Here is a 20,935-nt window from a genome sequence, read left to right as displayed (position 1 = left end):
ATGGTCTCAATCTCCTGACTTCGTGATCCGCCTGCCTCGGCCTCCCAGAAGTGCTGGGATTACAGGTGTGAGCCACTGTGCCCGGCCTGTTGTGTGGATTTTTAAAACTTTTTTCAGGCTGGGTGTGGTACCTCATACTTGTAATCCCAGCTCTTCGGGAAGCTGAGGCACAAGGATCACTTGAGGCCAAGAGTTTGAGACCAGCCTGGGCAACATGGTGAGACTCCATCTCTACAAAAAAAAATTTTAATGAGCTCTGTGTGATGATGGCATGTGCCTTTAGTTTCAGCTGCTTGGGAAGCTGGGGCAGGAGGATTGTGTGAGCCCCGGAGTTTTGAGGCTGCAGTGAACCATGATCATGCCACTGCACTCTAGCCTGGGCAACAGAGGGGAGACCCTGTCTCAAAAAAAAAAAAAAAAAAAAAAAAAACACTTTTTTCAAATAAGAGAAAGGTCTTAGATTGGAACAAAGGATGGAATAAAAGTTGTGTCAAAGACAGGGTGAAGCTTTGTGTTCCACTGTTATTTTTCCTTTTTTCTCTGTCCCCTCTAGAGTTAACAAAAGTCTGTTGGCTTAAATTTTATCCTTATACCTTTGTATTTTCAGATGAGGAAGTCCTCTTTATTCTTAATTGTTTATAAATAAGTCATTCTTAAAGATTTTGTGAAGGATTAAAAATTGACCCTTTCTGTCAAGCTGACTGGAGCTTTGGATAGTCTCTAGAGTGCTAAGTTACAAATGTTTTAGTAGGTATGTCAGCTTGCATAAATAACAAAGGAAGATTAGTTGGCAAATGGTCACACTCCTCTAAAGCTTAGTAAGTCACTAAGAAACACAATGGAAATGGAATATATGATTTGGCTGGCTGGCTTGACTTAGAGATCAGATGAAACTACACTACCAAAGACTACTAAAGTCTAGTACTAAAGTCTAGTAGATACAATGGTCTCCCATGGACTTTCCTTAGTTTAGATGGCATTAAAAGTAAAACTTAGTTGCCTGTAGTGATGGAAGTTGGAAGGAAACAGCTTGTATTACTGTTGTTTTTTTTTTATGACATCTTCCCTTTGCTCCCTCTTTTGTCATATCAGGGAACCAGTGAGAAAAAGAGTGCTGGAAAAACGTGGAGACGACTTTAAAAAGGAGGGGAAAATATACAGATTAAGGACTCAAGATGATGGTGAAGATGAAAACAACACTTGGAATGGAAATTCCACTCAACAGATGTAGTGTGACAAGTATAATATGTGCAATAATCATTGTTTCTCTTATGATTTAATTCAACTAAAATTCTACTGGAGAAGTGGGACTGCTTTATCGTTTCCAACTGGTCTATAAAATGTCTCTCTATTTCTGCTTAGTGGGTGTGGGTTGAAGGTGTTTAACTCAGAAAAGTAAAGACAGGAAATAACTGTCTGCTAGGTCCTTGCTTATACGCCAGCCACTGCTAGAAGCCTAAAAGAACCAAAAAGTCTGCCGCAGCCTGCCTCCATCAGCTTCTTACTCAGTATTTCATATGCTTATTAGCCCTGTGCTGTCAGATGACACGTTTTTAGAGCTAATTTGCTCCAAGACTCTTAAGCCCAAAGTAACTGGTATGTCACTGAGTAATTTGACTCTGTGTCAGAGCATTTTAACTAGCTAATCAGATGAGAATTTATGTTTAACTTCTCTTTTTGCTCATCAGCTGCAAGCAGAATCTTGTAGTTTTTAATCTTACTTAAACACTGAATAAAAAAACTTTCCCAAAAATTGGAATGATCTTATTTTTGCTTTGAGTTTGTTATCTAGCATCTTTTTGTTGCTCAGGGCTCTGTTGAGGTCCTGCATCTCTGTTTTGTTTTTTCCCCAGTATTGCCCTGGAGCTGTCTCGGGAAAGTAGCTGGCTATGTTACCTTAAATATCACTGAAGAAAGAAATTTTCTGACACAAACTGCTGCCATGTGACTTGTCTCCTAAGTCAGTGAGGCATCGCTTTGTTTGCATAAAGTTGATGCAAAACAGCTGCTAGTCTGCAACCTAGTTTTCCCTCTCACCTTTAATTGAAGTTTTGTCCTCAATAATTACACAAGGACCTAGAGTACCTATAGGACAAGAAGTATAGACTAAAGATATGCTTTTAGTCATTTGGTTTTTCTTAAGTTGAGATTCTTATCTGACTTACATGTTACTTTATCCATATGTCTTTATTAGTGGAGACCACTGAACTAATGATGTTTGAAAACGGTTCCTCTGTTTTAGATTGGAAGATAGCACTCTTGAGTGGACATATGGAAAGACTGTGACTTTATTTTGTAATGGGAGAAAGAAATTTTCTCAGAGCAAACTTTCTATTTTTTACCTGTGAAATAACAGCGACTTTTAAAAATGGTGACAGTGTTGGCAAGGAAACAGCAACACAGGCTGCGCTGTTGGTGGAGTGAAAACCAGTATAATTCTGAAAAACATTTATCAGAAACTTAAAATATTTCATACTGTTTGATCCAGTAGCTTTTTCTAAATCATAAATGCAGACAGCGTTTAGGTATAGACATATTCATTAAGTGTTATTTATTTTACTCAAGAACTGGAAACCAACTAAATGCCTTCTATAGAAGTAATTTTTGATGAGGCGAAATGGTACAATACTAATTAACAACTTGGTTTAATATGTTTACTGAGCATCTGTTAAGTGTTGGGCAAAAGAAGCAGGATCCAGAGCTATAGGTACAGTGTTATCTCAGCTTTGCAAACACATTTTCTACATAGATAGTACTAGGTATTAATATATATGTAAAGAAAGAAAACACACCAAAACATTAATAATGGTAAGATTGGTTTATGTGATCTTAGTGGTATTTTTGGCACCCTTATATGTTTTCCAAATTTTCAGCAGTGATATTATTTCCGTAACTTAAAAAGTGAGTTTGAAAAAGAAAATCTCCAGCAAGCATCCCATTTAAATAAAGGTTTGTCATCTTTAAAAATACAGCAATATGTGACTTTTTTAAAAAGCTGTCAAATAGGTGTGACTCTACTAATAATTATTAGAAATACATTTGGAAAAACATGGAGTACCTCAAGTTAGTTTGCCTTGAAAAATATCAAATATAACTCTTAGAGAAATGTACATAAAAGAATGCTTCGTAATTTTGGAGTAGGAGAATCCCTCCTCAATTTTGTATTTTAAAAAAGTACATGGTAAAAAAAAAATCACAACAGTATATAAGGCTGTAAAATGAGAATTCCTCCTCACCTCTTACCCCAGTGCTATTCTCCAGAGGTAATCTATTAACAGTTTCTTATGTAATTTTCAGAAAATTTGTATGCGAATATAAGCAAATATGTAATCTTTATTTTTTAAATAAATGGGATCATATTATATATTCTACCCTGCATCTTGCTTTTTTGCTTACATAGTCTTGAGATCTTTTCCTGTCGACACCGAGCTACCTCATTCTTAATGGTTGCATAGCATTCTGCTTGATGAATGTTACTGCACTCAGCTTACTGTCCATGTTCTGGTGACATTCAGTGGTTATTAAACATGTTTGTTCTTCTATTACAAAAATTGCTACCATAAGCAACCTTGGGCGGGAGGTATAGTCTTACTGTGAAAATATACCTTTCAACTGTGTTTGTATAACTTGCTAAGTGAAAGAAGAGTGTTTTCAGTTTGGATTATTAAAGATGTTGTTGCATTGCCTCCTCTACAAACTGTGAATTTGAACCCCTGCCAGCAGTCGAGAATGTCCATTTCCCACACCTTCGCCAACACTGCGTTATCACACTGTTAGCTTTGTCAAAATGGTAGATGAGAAATGATACGTATCTCGTATGCATTGTATTTATCATGAATGAAGTTAGCATCTTGATGTTATTGATCAGTCTGACTTACTTTGAGAATTCTGTGTATTGCTTGCCAATTTTTTTGTTTTCATATTTTTCTTACTGATTTGTAAGACTCCTGTGTACATTAAAGCCATTTGCTAGCATATGCGGTAAACATTTTCTCCCCCCCTTTTTTTTTTTTGAGACGGAGTCTCGCTCTGTCACCCAGGCTGGAGTGCAGTGGCGCTATCTGGGCTCACTGCAAGCTCTGCCTTCTCCTGCCTCAGCCTCCTGAGTAGCTGGGACTACAGGCGCCCGCCACCACGCCCAGCTAATTTTTTGTATTTTTAGTAGAGAACAGGGTTTCACCGTGTTAGCCAGGATGGTCTCGATCTCCTGACCTCGTGATCCGCCCACCTCGGCCTCCCAAAGTGCTGGGATTACAGGTGTGAGCCACCGCGCCCGGCCAAGGAATGTCTTTAATATCAATTTTAGAACCACCCCCAGCCCCATCTGACAAACTTTTCCAGTCGATTGATGGAGAAAAATGCTTGTGCACCACAAGCTCCTGATTGCCAGGTTGGGACTCATGGCGTTGGAACGTTTTGAGAGGGAAAGGAATGCTTACAAGAAGCAAATTTCAAGTATGATCATTCTTTTAAGACCAGCCCGAAATTACTCTGTTTTTACAAAACATTTTCCCAGCTATCCAGATGTAATATATGGGCCAATCAAGTGTTTAGGTGTTTCACACTGAGATTGTGTCTCAGCACATTTGAGGGGATTATGAAGAACATCTCTCTGCTCCCACCACTGCCCTGGAAATGCTATGTGAATGGGTGAACACACGAAAGGAGCATTTGTGCTTTTCATTGCTGTCTCCAAGTTGTGCTTGCCAGAGACAATGAGACATGGTCCTTGGCCTTAAGAAGCTGATAGAGAAATACACAATTCCAGTATAGAAACTGGATGGTCAAGTTGTACTAGGGGATATTTACAAGCAAAGCAGACGAAGGAGAATCTGCCTGGGGATTTCAGGGAAGCCATTCAGAGGAGGAAGTACATTATTTCAGCTGAGACTTGAAGGCATTTTCAGAAGAAAAGGCATCCTAGGTGGAAGGAATAGCATTTGGGAAGACACAAACGAATACGGATAGTTGACCTACGTGCATTTTAGAACTACCACAAATTGGGAAAGGAGGAAGGAAACAGGCTAAATGAACCAAGGTCAGATGGGAGAGAGAGCTGGGGATGGCATAAAAAGTGGCAGTGGGGGTGTTTGTGGGGTGGGAAAAGGCCACTTTCTGCATGTTGTGGTATTTGCCCCAAGGAATGTAATGTCAACAGAAAGACTTGGTCTGGTGAGAAAGCTTAATGGGAACTCCAGATGGCTTGTGTGACTTCACAATTTCTCTTGAACCTACTTTCTCAAGGAGAGGCAACCATAGGAGAAAGAACAGTCTGCTGTTTTTATTTTCTGGAAAACAAGATGTGAAGCTAGGGAGAGCTTGCAGAAGGGCAGAGATGATATTGCAGTCTATGCAATCGAGTTGATTTCTTCTTATAGAAAGGTTTTTTTATGGTTTTTACTCCCTTAACAACTTAACCCTTAACTCTGAAAGTTAAAACAGCCCCTTAAGTTGAAGTAAGTGGTTCACAGACCCCACTAGACCAGTATCTGCACGTTTCTGCAAGAGCTACTTGCTCCTCAAATGCCCAAATGAACTGATACTGGAGCAAGATGCAGATATTTCCATTTTAATCAGTAACTGGAAATCCTTCAAGATTAAAGTCGTCTTTAACGTTGCAGCAGGACTTTATGGAGAAGTCCAGCATGAGCAGAGTCCAAGACCCCAAGGAGTTTGGTAGCCAGCAAAGGTAGATGAAGAAACTAGGCCTGCTTCACAGAACTTGAGGTGGTAACTCATCAGAACGAAGACACTGGGCTCAATTCCTGTTGGCTTGGTTGTGTTTTCCCTTGCTTAGAACGCTTGCAGTACTTGTATGAGAGAAATGCCAAGCCACAGACTCCAAGAAGCACCAGAGAAAAGAGAACGTACAAAGCTGTCTGTGCCTCTGCAGGGCCAAGCATTAGCCCCAGGAACGGCACCTTCTCTTCTCTCACAGGGCTGACGGTGGGTCCAGCATCTAGGAGAGGACACAGGGTGGTTGGTGCTCTGGCACTGATTGAGTTCTCAGATCTCTGAGACCCCAGCAGAGGCTGCACAGTACCCCAAATCTGCACAGCCATTGATGGGTTGCTGAGGTGGAGGTCTTTCACTGTGTGTCAGGAGCCACTGAGTGAAGTTAAGCAGTTGTATTTTTTAAACATCTCTATCAGCAATTAGAATACAGGTTGAATATCCCTTATCTGACATGCTTGCTTGGGATCAGAAGTGTTTCAGATTTGGGATATTTTAAGATTTTGGAATAGTTGCATATACATAATGAGATATTTTGGGGATGGGACCCAGGTATAAATATGAAATTCATATATGTTTTATATGCAACTTATCCACATGGTGTGAAGGTAATTCTATATAACTATGTTAAATAATTGTGTGCATGAAACAAAGCTTTAACTGTGTTTTGACTGTGACCTGTCGCATGGGGTCAGGTGTTGAATTTTCCATTTGTGTTGTCATGCCAGTGCTCAAAAAGTTTCAGATTCTGGAGTATTTTGGATTTTGAATTTTCAGATGAAGGATTCTCATCAGGCTGTATAATTGAAACTGGATAATTGTCATTTATATTTGTGTAGTGATTTATACTCTTTCATTTAACAAATATGGGGCACCCACATAGTGCAGGCATTGTACTTTCATGATCCTCTTATTTGATCCTTGTAACTGCCCAGAAGCGTGTGCCTGGTTTCTTATCTATGGGTGCACAGCAAGTCAGTGGTAGGGCTGGAAGAAAAGTCTAGACCTGCTTATTCCCAGACCAGGGCTCTGGTTTCTAGGTGTAACATTGACCCTAAGCGTCCTTTGAATGTCTGGAGCATTCAAAGAAAATAAGCATTTGTTGAATGAATGAAGGAGATGGAGCAGCATAGAGGAGGGAAATAAACTAGAAGAAAACAGACTGAGAGAGGCCCTTCCACCTGCCCCTCACCCTTAGGCTTTATGTCCTCCCAGAGCCACATCTCACCTTCTGGCTGGTTGAGACAAGCGTGAGGCCCTGTAGCGGGGTCAGGGAAGCCATTGCATCGGACCACAGAGGCATAGAACTTGGCTGATGCCTTGGGGATCCTTGGCAGCGAAGGGTCACTGTAGTTCACAAAATGCAGACCAAATCTCTCTGAAAAGCCTGTGGCCCACTCAAAATTGTCCATCGCACTCCAAACTGTGTATCCTCGAAGGTCCACCTTGTCCTGCACAGCTGCTCAAACACAGAGGGCTGGGCATAAGTTTCCTATCTCAGAAGGCACCTTCCTGCCAGGCCTTCGGAAGCCAGGTCTGCCTACTGTGCTCCCCACCGTTCTCATAGATGGTGGTAAGCTTTGGCTTCAGCTTTGTAAGAAAGCTGCCCCTTCCTTTGCATGCTCGTGGGGTCCTCTGTGGATGGAGATGCAGAGCCACCAGCATCTTTCCAGAAGGGCTCAGCCCTGAATGGTAGTTGGGAACATGGGTGGACTAATTCCCCCGGGCTACACTTCTATCCATGATCTTGGTCAGTGCCTTAGAATGTTCATGCTCCTCCCTATAGAAAATAGCCCTTAGATGGAATAGATTTCAGCTGGGTAGGATTGTTCTAATCATTTCCTTTGCTGGTGCATTGCTTGATCTTTTACTCAGCATTTGTTCCGTTCTCTTATCCTCATGGTCCCATCTCAAGTTGCTAGGGCTGAGCCAAGAGCCTCAAACTTTGGTTTGGAGACCAAGAGACCCCACAGGTAACCACACAGCCTACTCCTCCTGGGCCCTACCCAGACCGTTCTCAGGAGGGCACTGCTGTTCTGACATCAGGGAGGATCACGGGGAGCAAGTGACTCAGGCCAGGAACTAGGGTTTGGTGGCATCAGGCCACTGGGCTTGCTTGCTGAGCTTAGACATAGGAAGGAAAAAACTCAGAGCACAGCCCTAAAGCAAGGCTTACGCCCAACAGCAGCAAGAAACCTTAGCGTTCTTTTCTTACTGTGGCCCAAGGACACTGATCACCCTCCCGCAGTGCAGATGGCACATGTTTCCAACAGGGAAAGCGGCACACTGGGGAGGGGTGGGCCCGTCGTACCTTTGAGGGCCTCGTTGATGTAAGTCCGAAGGTAGTAGATCCTTGCAGTGTCATTGAGGTCTGTTTCTTCCCGCTGGGACACTCCATTCTCCGTGACATAAATCGGAGGGTCATTGTATTCCTCCTTTAACCAGTTCAGGATCCTCCTGAAGCCAAAAGGCGTCATCTTCAGCCAGGAGGAGCCAGAGTCTGGCCACGAGCGATCTGCGATGGAGGCAACTCCTCTACAAGTTCAAAAACTAAAGGTGAGGTATTGTTACGTAAATCTCAAGAGGCCCTTTACATGAAACACGAAACAGGACCTAGACCAGGAAAAGCCTTAGGTTTTGTCTGGCCTTAAGAATCATACTAACCCCAGAAGAATCAAATTGCCTCAAATTCTCCTCCTTTTGCTGGTTCTAGCTGCCTGCACTCTGTGCTGGTATAGCACTGGACGAGCCACTCAGCTCTCCGCCCTTCCATTTCTCTGCCTGTGCAGAGCATGTTCTTGCTCATGGAGCCCAGCCCTCCACTACTCTGAATAGGTGGCTCCTTACAGCAGCTCTGAAAGGCTCTGGGTGTCCCCAGCTCCAGACTTCCGATGGACACCAGTGCTGTTCTCCAGAGAATGGGCTCCCCCAAGCCACCCGTGTCTAGTCAGTGCCACATGCAGACCACGGGTGTGGCCACAGGCATCAATACTTGGGGCCCTGCTTTGTCTGCTGACAGGCAGCGGACAGGCTGGCACCTCCTTCAAGTGTCCAAGAGCCTGGCCTCTCTCTTCAGTGATGGACAAGGAGAGGGGACAGCTCCTGCCACAGGGGTGCCTGCTGGGGGAGGCCACAGAAGCCTGATCACCTGTAGTCGCACATGTCAAATAAGGACCAAGCATTTACACACTTCTTACACTCAGATCCTTCAGGAGAAAAAAAAAGTTAGTTTTATCAGCACCGGGATTTATCTGACTCAGCTGAATTGAATGTGGGCCATTTCATAAGCACAAGTGGAGGTCTCCCAGGAGACAGCCCCAGCGCTGATGAGAGGGAGGGAGAATCAGAAGGAGTAGAGGGGTGTCCTGGAGTCTCCTCAGCCCCCTTGGTGAGCCTAACTCGGCGGGGGTTTCAGGATGCAGTGGGAGTGGAGGGGCTGGTTTTCAAAGAAAGAACCTGAACACAGTCAGAGCTACTGGTGTGGAAAGATGCTTCATAGAAAAGGAACAAAATGAGATTTTCTGAAAATGGCAGATAGGAGACAGGACTTAGGTACAGCTCCCACTTGGATGGACAGAACAGTGTGTGGAGACTCACGTTGTGAACTATTGCTCCAAGAACTACTGCAGGAACATACCAGAAAAACCCAAAGAATTCATAGACCCTTTGAAAGAAGCAGAATGCTGCTGCAAACGCCATGAGACAGCTACAGAACTGTGAGTTCCCAAAGTGTGAGAAGGGGAAGGTCTGCCTCTGAACACGCATCCTCTCTGGGGACCTGAACATCCAGATCATAGGAGAAGGATTTAACCTTACCTAGAATGCAAGTGGATTTAGGGAGCCCAGTGAAATGTAAAAGTAGAAGAAGCAGTAGGAAGAGCCCTTAGCCACTCCCTGTCCCCAGTTTGAGCCCAGGGAAGCCATTCCTGACTTTATCCTACAGCGGTCCTTGGGGAAGGAAGCCAGTGGAATTAGGGAAGGGAAGGATGAAGGAAGCTTCTAGCTGAACTTAATTTCAACTAGAAGCATGAATTTTCCTGAGCAGAATCTTGGCGGCAAACAAGAAGTGCAGATAAAAGCACCGAAGCCCCAGTCAACAGTGTGGGCAGGTGGGGAGGGGCAAGGCCTGAAAGCCCTGCTTGCTTTCTCAGAGAGGAGGCTTGTAGCCCGGGGTGAGAGCTCTGCCCCGCGCACTGTTGGCAGGGCACGGCAGGAGTGAGACTGGCCTGGCTGGCTGCATGGTAGCTGGGTGAGGCTTGTGACGGCCAGTTTTCCCAACTTCCCTAGCAACCTGTATGACACAGCAGAGGAAGCCACAATCTCCCTGGGAACAGAACTCCACTGGCCTGAGAACCAGCCCTCTATTCCCCACAGTGGCCGCAGCAAGCCTCACCCAAGGAGAGTCTGAGCTCAGACATGCCTAACGCTGCCCCCATCTGATGGTCTTTCTCTACCTTTGCTGGGAGCTGAAGACCAAAGACACGAACTCCTGGGAGTTCTATGGCCCCGCCCATCACCTGAGAAACCCGAATACGTACCCTGGCCAACGTAGGGCAAGCTTATAATCCCCCTTCTACTACTGCAGCTGGTGGCACCAGAAGGGGAAAGCACCTTGAAAGTGCCACCGTGAAAGTGCCATCTCCTCTCTTGAAAGCATCACCTCCTCTCTTGAAAGGGCCACCCCCAGGCTAGACGCGGTGGCTCACGCCTGTAATCCCAGCGCTTTGGGAGGTCGAGGCGGGTGGATCACGAGCTCAAGAGATCGAGACCATCCTGGCTAACATGGTGAAACCCCGTCTCTACTAAAAGTACAAAAAATTAGCCGGGCGTGGTGCCGGGTGCCTGTAGTCCCAGCTACTTGGGAGGCTGAGGCAGGAGAATGGCGTGAACCCGGGAGGCGGAGCTTGCAGTGAGCCGAGATCGCGCCACTGCACTCCAGCCTGGGCGACAGAGCAAGACCTCTGCCTCAAAAAAAAAAAAAGAAAAGAAAAAAGAAAGTGCCACCTCCTAGCTGGAGACCAACCAACTCACCCCATTACAGCAACTCAGAACAATCCTGCTCCAAAGAAGGAGAAAACAACAACAAATTCCACCGCCTGCAACATCCTGGCTGACCAGACGTCCTGAGTCTGTCCACATGACAACTTCACTGCTAGCATGACCAGCGTGTGAGAAAACCACAACAAACGACCCGCACAGACTCCACTTCACTCCCCTGCACCTCCACTGGAGCAGGTGCTGGTATCCATGGCTGGGAGGCCGGATGACAGATCCCATCACAGGACTCTGCAGACATTCCTCAGCACCAGTTCAGATCCCAGCAGTCCTGCTGGGTGGAGAGACCCAGAGGGGCAATGGCCATCACTGCAGTCTGGCTCTCAGGAAGCCCCATCCCGAGGGGAAGCGGGCGAGCACCACATCAAGGGATCACCCAGTGGGACAAAATAATCTGAACAGCAGCCCTTGATTCCAGATCTTTCCAGTGAAACAGTCTCCCCAGATAAGAAGGAACCAGAAAAGGTCATATGACAAAGCAAGGTTCTATAAGATCCCCAAAAGGTCACACTAGCTCTCCAGCAATGGATCCAAACCAAGAAGAAATCCCTGAGTTGCCAGATGAAGAATTCAGAAGGTTGATTATTAAGATACTCAAGGAGGTACTAGAGAAAGGTGAAAATTAACTTGGAGACATTTAAAAAACCATACAGGATATGGATGGAAAAGTCTCTAGATAAATAGATATAAAGAAAAAGACAATCGGCCAGGCGCGGTGGCTCACACCTGTAATCCCAGCACTTTGGGAGGCTGAGGCGAGTGGATCACCTGAGGTCAGGAGATAGAGACCAGCCTGACCAACATGGTGAAACCCTGTCTCTACTAAAATACAAAGCAAACAAACAAACAAACAAGTAAACAAAAAAAATTAGCCAGGCGTGGTGGTGCGCGCCTGTAATCCCAGCTACTTGGAGGCTGAGGCCGGGGAATCGCTTGAACCCGGGAGGCGGAGGTTGCAGTGAGCCAAGATTGTGCTGCTGCACTCCAGCCTGGTGACAAAGCGAGACTCTGTCTAAAAAAAAACGAATAGAATAAAAATAAAAACCGTTACTTAAAAGGTGAACCAAAATCTTTTACTATCTCTACTTCATAAAAGCATTGTTTAAAAGAGAAAATAAAATTTTACTCTTGTATTATTGTAATATTTATTAACATTAAAGTGAATTTTGATAAAACCTAAATAAATTTTTTTCTTGAAAATCCTTTTTAAAAACCAAGCATTTTGAAAGTTGAGCAGCCTGTGAAAAAGAACACAAAATAAATAAATAAACTTTAAAAATGAAATAAAACAAAAAGCCAAGCACGTGTGCCCTGATGGGAGATGCCCTGGGGATCCGGCCTCCTCTCCCTCCTGCTTGCTGGAGATTTCCTTGGGATCTGTGGGGTGGTGAGCGTCTTGCAAACCCTGCCACATTCGGCGTTGGAGGCCCTATTCTGAGGCTGGGCAGGCCTCAGAGGGCACAGCCAAGGCGCACCTTTCTGCCTTTTCCAGAGATGGCTACGGGCGCCCTGTTGGTGGACTTACCTGTCTGCATCAAAAGAAGAGATGGCAGTGGCATAGTTGAGGTTGTAGGCCAGGACAGTGGTGTAGTGATTGAACCCAAAAAAGTCATAGGTACCGTTGATCCTCCTCTTCTCACTCTCTGTAAATTCTGGCAGCCTGGATGGAAGAAGCCATTAAGGGCAGGGCGTCAGGGAGAGCCACGCTTTGAGAAGAGAATGTCATGGGGCTGGGGTGGGGGAGTACTCTGAACCCCAGGCACTTGGCAGTGACTGGGGGAACGGGAAGGGACGAACAGGTCCTTCAGGCAGTGCAGGAAGTACCTGCGGCTCCTCCTGCCCAGACCAAAAACCTGGCTTCCCTAGGTCTCTGCAAGAGCCTCTGAAACCTGAAGGACCACACACACGCACACGCACATACACACACATGCACGCACACACATGCACATACACATGCACGCACACACACGCACATACACACACATGCACGCACACACATGCATGCACAGTTCTTCATTTCCTTCAAACATTAACATATGCAAATTCTGATATTTAGCATCTATGACAGATTTCAAAATCAAGAGTATACCTGAGGTACATACCCAAGACTCTTCCGTATGTTTGTAAAGTTAGACTTTGTATAATTTCTTTTTTTCCTGGTGTCTGAGTCTCACTCTGTCACCTAGGCTGGAGTGCAGTGGCGCGATCTCAGCTCACTGCAACCTCCGCCTCCTGGGTTCAACCTCCTAAGTCTCCTGCCTCAGGCTCCTGAGTAGCTGGGACTACAAGCGCCCGCCACGACTCCTGGCTAATTTTTTGTATTTTTGGTAGAGATGGGGTTTCACCATGTTGGCCAGGCTGGTCTTGAACTCCTGACCTCAAATGATCCACCCACCTCAGCCTCCCAAAGTGTTGGGATTACAGGCATGAGCCTCCGCGCCCGGCCCTGTATCTTGTATAATTTGTATCTCCGTTTTCTGCCCTTTCCAAGTTTCTCTGCTCCTTCCTGTTGGGTTTGGTTAGGCATGCCTCTTTTTCTCCAACTTTAGCAATAATAATAATAAGAGCTTCAAGATCTTCAAAGTAGCAGGGCAAATAATTTGCAAATTGAGTATTTGAGTTTGAATTTCTCAGTTCTCCTGATTTCACTGAACTTTGTTTTCTTTCTTTCTTTTTCTTTTGTTTTCAGACAGCGTCTCGCTCTGCCCTCCTGGGGACACTGCACGCCCCCTGAAGCTGGAGTGAAGTGGTGAGATCATAGCTCACTGCAACCTCAGTCTCCTGGGCTCAAGCAGTCCTCCCACCTCAGCCTCCCAAGTAGTTGGGAATATAGGTGTGTGCCACCATGCCTAGATAATTTTTAATTTTTTTGTAAAGACAAAGTTTTATGTTGCCCAGGCTGGTCTTGAACTTCTGGTCTCAAGCAATCCTCCTGCCTCAGCCTCCCAAAGTGCTGGGATTACATGTGAGCCTGGGAACTTTGTCTTCTTAACGTGTAGATGGAGCATTTTCCAGGCACTCTGAGTGAAAAGCCTCTGTCCTGCAGAACCTGACCAATAAACACTTGTGTGCGGTGTTTACAGATGATCTTGACTGCATGCGCATGCTGACAGGGAGACCTGGTGCTTCTGGTTTAGGTGTGGCCCAGAGATGCCTCTGACACTTTCATCTTGACCTTTCTGTGACCGTTAACCTGAGGGATCAAGAACCTTCCTTCCCTGGGGTTTCTGAGATGATGGGAGAAAACCAAAGCACAGCCTCCTCATGTACCTGATGCCTCCGCTCAGAAGCCAGCAATGGCCTGTGGCCCCAAAGCCAATGCCCTGCACGTGGCTTCCAGGCCCTTCACCATGTGGCCTCAGCCCCTTCACTGCCGCTGGGCTGGTCTCCCCCACTCTCAGCTTCTGGCACCCCACTCATTATTACCTCTAGGCCTGTCTTCACAACCCTGCCCCTTAGAAGGAATGACCTGTAATCTCCTGCACTCTATCCCCTGTCAAGGCCCAGCTCAGCTGATGTCCTGCCTTGTCCATGAAATCTCCTGGGTCTACCCGGTCCACCCTGATCTCATCTGCTGAGTTTTCTTTGTACTGAAGAGCCTGGGGAATGGGATTCCATGGAGCACTGTCTTTCCAGCTGATCTGTCAGCAGCTTGAGGAACCGACTTGGAATCCTCTCCTTCCGTGGACCCCTCCCTCTGGCCCTGGCTCGGTCTAATGGTAGGTGCTCGGCAAACTTGTGCGGACCGGCCGCACGCTCACCGGTTTCGCTGCAGATCACAGTTCACAGATTAGACCTTTAGGCACAGCCTGCTCTGCGGCACTTACTCTAACTAGGCCGGGGTGTGCATTGTGAGGTGGGAGCTGGCTTTTCTTTTTCTTTTTTCTTTGTTTTTTGAGACAGAGTCTCCCTCTGTCGTCCAGGCTGGAGGGCAGTGGCGCCATCTCGGCTCACTGCAACCTCTGCCTCCTGAGCTCAAGCGATTCTCTGGCCTCAGCCTCCCAAGTAGCTGGGATTACAGCCCCCGCCACCGCGCCCGGCTAATTTTTGTATTTTTAGTAGAGACAGGGTTTCGCCATGTTGGCCAGGCTGGTCTTGACCTCCTGACCTCAAGTGATCCGCCCCCCTCGGCCTCCCAAAGTGCTGGGATTACAGGCGTGAGCCACCGCGCCCAGCCTGGGAGCTGGATTTTTAATCCTCAGCTGGGCTCTATGGGGGCGTCTGGGGACAGGACTCAAAGACTGTGTTGGGAATTCACACCTGATTCCCACCGGCCTTGGAGCGGTGGGCATGTTCCCACGGGCAGTGACCCCCGCTTCCCGCGCTTCCACACACCACACCTCTCGCCCCACCGGCATGACTCAAGCCCCCAGCATGCGCCCTGGGGGCAGACAGCTTGGCTGCAAATCTCAGCTTCATCTCTTAATAGCTGGGTGACCGACCTTGCCCTAATCTTTGCGCCTCACTTTACTCATATTTAAGTAGAAATAAAGATACCAACAGAAGATGCGTAAACGTTGGCTGCTGACTTTGCTACTCCTTCCTTGACAAGAAGGGGCGGGTGGGTAACGAGGGACGCTTTGGTGCAAACCATCGCCACCTGCTGGCCAAATGATGCAAAGCACAAACCTGACTCACCCACTGCCACCCACATGCGCACGTGCGGTGATGAAATGGGATAGGATGAGCTGGGATTTATCTGTGGAGTGGTGGAGTGGGGTTGCTCAGAGGTGGATATCCTTGGGACAGATTTCCTGGCTGTTCTGCAATATAATAACCATAATAGCAACCCCCCTCTGTCAAGCACATAGCAGTGCCAGGTACTGGGCTAAGCTTTACATATATGATCACATGTAACTTCCCAGCAAGCAAAGAAGCTCAGTTATGGTAACTTGCCCGAGACATGCCTCTGCGACCCCGACGCCATGCCCTCAGCACTGCGGGCACCAGGCCCTTACCGAGACTTGTTGAGGCCTGCAGCCAAGCTCCTGTCACGGATCCGCGTCTTCATCACCTCGTTGTAATCTCCATTCTTGAAAATAGGATGTGCAAACCAGCCTCCCATGAACTGTGGGTGGGGTTGGGGAGACAGTCAGCCCAGGCATTACAGGTGGGTACAGCAAGAGACAGCACCGTCCCTGCTCAGAAGTGCCGGGCCTCACAACCTCCCTCCTTTTTCTGGACCCCCAGGCTAAGTTTTCTTCTCTGTGGCTCCTGCCTGTTGCAGCTTCAGTGCCCACAGGTCTCCCAGCTGGGTCTGTGCTTGCTCAGCTGCTGCTGCACTGAGGGCAGGGCCACCTCTTCATAGTTACAGCTTGAGGTGACAGGAACTGACCTGTGCACTGACCCTGGAACTCAACAAATGCTTCCTGGCCGCCCTTGGACAGATCCTGCAGAGGAGAAGGGAGAACCACAAGCCTCCAGGCTCCCGGTTCCCTTTCTCACCACTAAGCAGCTGAACTTCTGCATCAAAGTGCCCAAGGAGCAACCAGAACTTTCTGGGGAGGGCTGAGATGCAAGGTTTTGCTTTCCTGACTTTCCGGACAAAGCATAACTCTTCATGGGCCTTCACAGCCCCAACATGGGGAACTGTTTGATCCATTTTCTCTAATGAGGCCTAGGCCATCCTTATCACGGGTGGAGATACGTGGCACCCACACACTATGATGCTGGGGGGTTGAGAGCCTTCTTTAGTCTCTCCAAATCCTCTCCTCACCTGCTGGCTGCTGCTGGGAATTGGGGTGAGGGCAGCTTCCACTCATGGTTAGAGACGAGGCATGGAACACACATGCCCTGGTAAGGAGGCTTAAGTGCACCCACTCCAAGGTAACACACTGGATGTTTTTGTGGAAGCTGATTCTAATAGGAGATGCATCTGTCATAGTCCATGGCTGCAGTATCACAGTTCACCAGTAAGTGGCTCAATCTAAAGATATGACAGCCTAACATTTCCTGACATTCGAAGTTTTGATTTCAGGAAAAAAGGAAACGTTGCTCTAAATCACCAGTTCTGTGAGTCTGAAATGAGGGATACATTAATTTTGTTTCAAAACTGTTTCCCCAGCTGACTGGCAGACCAGAAAATTAAGCTCTTCGTTGCGTTTATTAATTTGACTATCTTTGTCAAGTTCTTCTGTGAAGAGTTTGGCAAACCAAGGCCCTTGGTGTTCCCCCCAGGAGAGTTATAGTGTCACAGTTGGCAGACTCTTCCACAGAGCCCAAAGTGGGAACCAGTCCAGAGAGAAACCCCTGTCTTTCCTTCCTGATGCAAAATGTAGGGGACAGCACCTTCTAGCCCTTTCAGAGACTCTAGGAGGAGCCAGAGGAGCTGTGCCATGAATGAGGATCATTCTTCTCCTTCTCTTCTCTTGTCAGTCAGGGGTTCAGGTGGAAATAAAGGTAGGCCATGCTGGCACCTGCTTCCTTTTTTTTTTTTTTTTTTGGAGATGGAGCCTCGCTCTGTCACTCAGGCTGGAGTGCAATGGCCATCTCAACTCCTGCCTCAGCCTCCAGAGTAGCTGGGACTACAGGCATGTGCCACCACGCCTGGGTAATTTTTATATTTTTAGTAGAGGTGGGGTCTCACCATGTTGGCCAGGCTGGTTTAGAACTCCTGACCTCAGGTTATCAGCCTGCCTTAGCCTCCCAAACTGCTGGGATTACAGGTGTGAGCCGCCATGCCCAGCCAGCTTCCTACTAATGTCTCTACTTCCTAGAGGTGAAATTCCATGACCAAAAGATGCTGTTCTTAAACTCATTGAGTTGGCAAATTAGGGGCACTAATGAGTTTCACAGAATCTACAGTCAGGAGATTGAGACCATCCTGGCTAACATGGTGAAACCCCGTCTCTACTAAAAAAAATACAAAAAACTAGCCAGGCGAGGTGGCGGGTGCCTGTAGTCCCAGCTACTTGGGAGGCTGAGGCAGGAGAATGGCATAAACCCGGGAGGCGGAGCTTGCAGTGAGCTGAGATCTGGCCACTGCACTCCAGCCCGGGTGACAGAGCAAGACTCCGTCTCAAAAAAAAAAAAAAAAAAAAAAAGAAATGCCTAGGCTGGAGCAAATCAAATTAGATGGCGACACCTAAAGGTGATGTGTGACATTGCAGCCCAGCTCTGTTAGTGACTATAGTCAAACCAGAGAGACTGAAGAGATTTGGAAATTTCTCTCTATGAGTTAACTTCAAACCAATGTTACAGAAATAATTACCTGTACAAATGATTTTTAAAAACTTAAAGACAACCTAACCCCATAGACCTTATCACTTTCATCACAGCAAACTTATGAGGTGGGTAGAGCATCTCCAGTTCAAAGATGAGAAAACTAAGGCATGAAAAAGTTAGATGATTTTCCCAAGCTCACAAAATCAGGCAATAGCAAAACTAGGCTTAGATCCTAACCATTCTTCTTTTTTTGGGTTGGGGGTGGTCTCCCTCTGTCACCTGGAGTTTAATGGTGCTGAAATCATGGCTCACTGCAACCTTGAACTCCTGGGCTCAAGCTCCCACCTTAGCCTCCTGAGCAGCTGGGACTATAGGTGTGTGCCACCATGCCCTAATAATTTTTGTTTCTTAACAGACAAGGTCTTGCTATGTTGCCCAGGCTGGTCTCAAACTCCTAGCCTCAAGCAATCCTCCTGCCTCAGCCTTCCAAAGTGCTGGGATTACAGACATGAGCCACCACACCCTAAATCTTTGATTCACAATCTGTTTCCATTAGGCTGGAAGGAAAGATGGACAAAAGTAAGAACAAGTGTCCAGAGGAAAAACAGACCTGAACATATCTCCTGGCCGCCTCCACATCCTCCTGGTTAGAGGGATCTCTGGGTTCAGCCCAGTCACTGCTGATGGTGATGGAAATCACACCATCTTGACTGGCGCGGTATACATCGTTGTACAGATGCCAGGCCTCAGCATGAGCCTTTATTAGGTTGTGGCCAACAATGTAGGGGGCAGTGCCAGGCCTAACAAAGATTCCTGGAAACATACACATGAACGTCAACAGAGAATGGATAGAATGGATGTGACCGAGATTGTTAGTCCCTGCCTGCAGATGTCCCCTCTGTGTTTGGGAGAAGAGGTGTAGATTCTGGCTTTAGGAAAACTGGAATTCAAACCCTGGCTCTCCCTCTTATTACCTGGCTGTGTAATTTTGGGTGAGTAATTCAGCCTTTCAGTTTTCTCCCTGGTGAAATGGGCAGCAGAGAGTGCTTGTTAGAGGGAAACGAAACGTGTATGAAACCCACCCACGGCAGCACTGTGTCTGGAAAAGGGAAGGACACTTGATAAATGGTGGTTTCTGTCCCCCTCCTCCAGAAGAGTGACTCGTATGTCTCAGGCAAAATACCCATAATAGAGATACCTGTCACAGAATCTAAAGCCCCCAATTTAAGAAATGCTTAGGCTGGAGCAAATCAAATCAGATGGTGACACCTGAAGCTGAAGTGTGACATTGCAGCCCAACTCTGTTAGCTACTATAGTCAAACTAGAGAGACTAAAGAGATGGAGTTTCTTTCTATTGAGTTAGCTTCAAACCAATGTTATATTCAGAAAGGACTACATGTACAAATGATTTTTTTAAACTTAAAAGACAACCCAGGCCGGGCAGGGTGGCTCACACCTGTAATCCCAGCACGTTGGGAGCCTGAGGCAGGTGGATCACCTGAGGCCAGGAGTTCAAGACCAGCCTGCCCAATATGGCAAAACCCGTCTCTACTAAAAATACAAAAAATTAGCCAGCTGTGGTGGCAGGAACCTGTAATCCTAGCTACTCAGAAGGCTGGGGCAGGAGAATCGCTCGAACCTGGGAGGCGGAGATTGCAGTGAGCTGAGAGGTTCAAGCAATTCTCGTGTCTCAGCCTCCTGAGTAGCTGGGACTACAGGCGCACGCCACCATGCCTCGTTAATTTTTGTATTTTTAGTAGAGACGGGGTTTCCCCATATTGGTCAGGCTGGTCTTGAACTCCTGACCTCAGGCGATCCACCCGCCTCGACCTCCCAAAGTGCTGGGATTACAGGCATGAGCCACCATAACTGCCCTATTATTATTTTTGAGACAGGGTCATGTACTGTCATCCAGGCTGGAGTGCAGTCGTGCCATGATCATGGCTCACTGAAGCCTTGAACTCCCGGGCTCAAATGAATTGACAGGAGTTGATAATCTGGAGCTCCTTGGGGATCCACTGTGATCGTTAGGGTTGGAGAATATAGCTAATGCAAGCAGCTGACACAGAGATCCCCGACAGTGAATGCTCCAAGAGAGGCGCCTCTCATGTGTTGAAGGAGTATAAACCAAAGAGGCGACCTAGGACCGATGGAGATGCCTCTGATAACGATTTGAGGCACATCTTCTGGTGGCTCTTTCCAGCTGTTACACAGTGTTCTGAGGAATCACATGGATGAACACAAATTTATTCTCATTAGCTCAGAACTAAAGGAAAGGGAAACTGGATGGTTCTCAAGGCACAAAAATAGGTCCACAATTTCTTATTCAAAACCCTTAAGGATCCCGCAATCCTACTTTTGGGCATTTATCCAAAGGAAAGTAAGTCAGTATACCAAATAGATACCTGCATCTCCCTGTTTATTGCATCACTATTACAATGACCAAGATATGGAATCAACCTAAGTGTCCATCAACAGATGAATGGATAAAGAAAATGTGGCATTTATATACAATGGAATACTATACAGCCATAAAAAAGGATGAATCTTGTCATTTGTGACAATATTGATGGAACTGGAGGTCATTATGTAAAGTGAAATAAGTCAGGCACAGAAAGGCAAATACTGCATGTTCTTACTTATATGTGGGAGCTAAAAAGATGAGCTCCTAGCAGTAGAGAGTAGAATTGTGATTACTAGAGGATGGGAAGGGTAGTGGGGAGGGAGGATAGGGAGAGGTTGGTTAATGGATACAAAGTTAAGCTAGATAAGAAGATGAAGTTCTAGTGATGTGTGGCACTGTAGGGTGAATATAGTTAACAAGAATTTAGGCTGGGTGCAGTGGCTCACGCCTGTAATCCCAGCACTTTGGGAGGCCGAGGCGGGCGGATTACCTGAGGCCAGGAGTTTAAGACCAGCCTGGCCAACATAATGAAACCTCGTTTCTACTAAAAATACAACAATTAGCCAAGCATGGTGGCC

General features: G+C 46.6%; 2 protein-coding genes across 2 annotated transcripts in view; one reads left to right on the top strand and one right to left on the bottom strand.

Annotated features, from left to right (window-relative positions):
• Positions 1-3,371, top strand: part of UBXN4 (UBX domain protein 4) — a 46,728-nt gene extending 43,357 nt beyond the window's left edge. Inside the window, exon 13 of the mRNA XM_011970276.1 lies at positions 1,093-3,371. Coding sequence (XP_011825666.1) covers positions 1,093-1,231 — 139 coding nt within the window. The 3' untranslated portion in view covers positions 1,232-3,371. The remainder of the gene's footprint in view (positions 1-1,092) is intronic.
• A 1,885-nt stretch (positions 3,372-5,256) lies between these two features.
• The window catches only part of LCT (lactase), a 55,398-nt gene continuing 39,719 nt past the window's right edge, over positions 5,257-20,935 (bottom strand). The window contains exons 12-17 of the mRNA XM_011970274.1: positions 18,563-18,765; positions 15,747-15,856; positions 12,314-12,448; positions 8,045-8,268; positions 6,962-7,192; positions 5,257-5,959 (exon numbers count right to left, since the gene is read on the bottom strand). Of these exons, the coding sequence (XP_011825664.1) occupies positions 5,739-5,959; positions 6,962-7,192; positions 8,045-8,268; positions 12,314-12,448; positions 15,747-15,856; positions 18,563-18,765 (1,124 nt within the window). The 3' untranslated portion in view covers positions 5,257-5,738. The remainder of the gene's footprint in view (positions 5,960-6,961; positions 7,193-8,044; positions 8,269-12,313; positions 12,449-15,746; positions 15,857-18,562; positions 18,766-20,935) is intronic.

The sequence above is a fragment of the Mandrillus leucophaeus genome, unplaced genomic scaffold (genome assembly GCF_000951045.1).
Source record: "Mandrillus leucophaeus isolate KB7577 unplaced genomic scaffold, Mleu.le_1.0 Scaffold94, whole genome shotgun sequence".
Taxonomy (NCBI): Eukaryota; Metazoa; Chordata; class Mammalia; order Primates; family Cercopithecidae; genus Mandrillus; species Mandrillus leucophaeus.
Note: the sequence above shows the minus strand (reverse complement) of the source record. Positions and strands in the feature narration are given on the sequence as shown.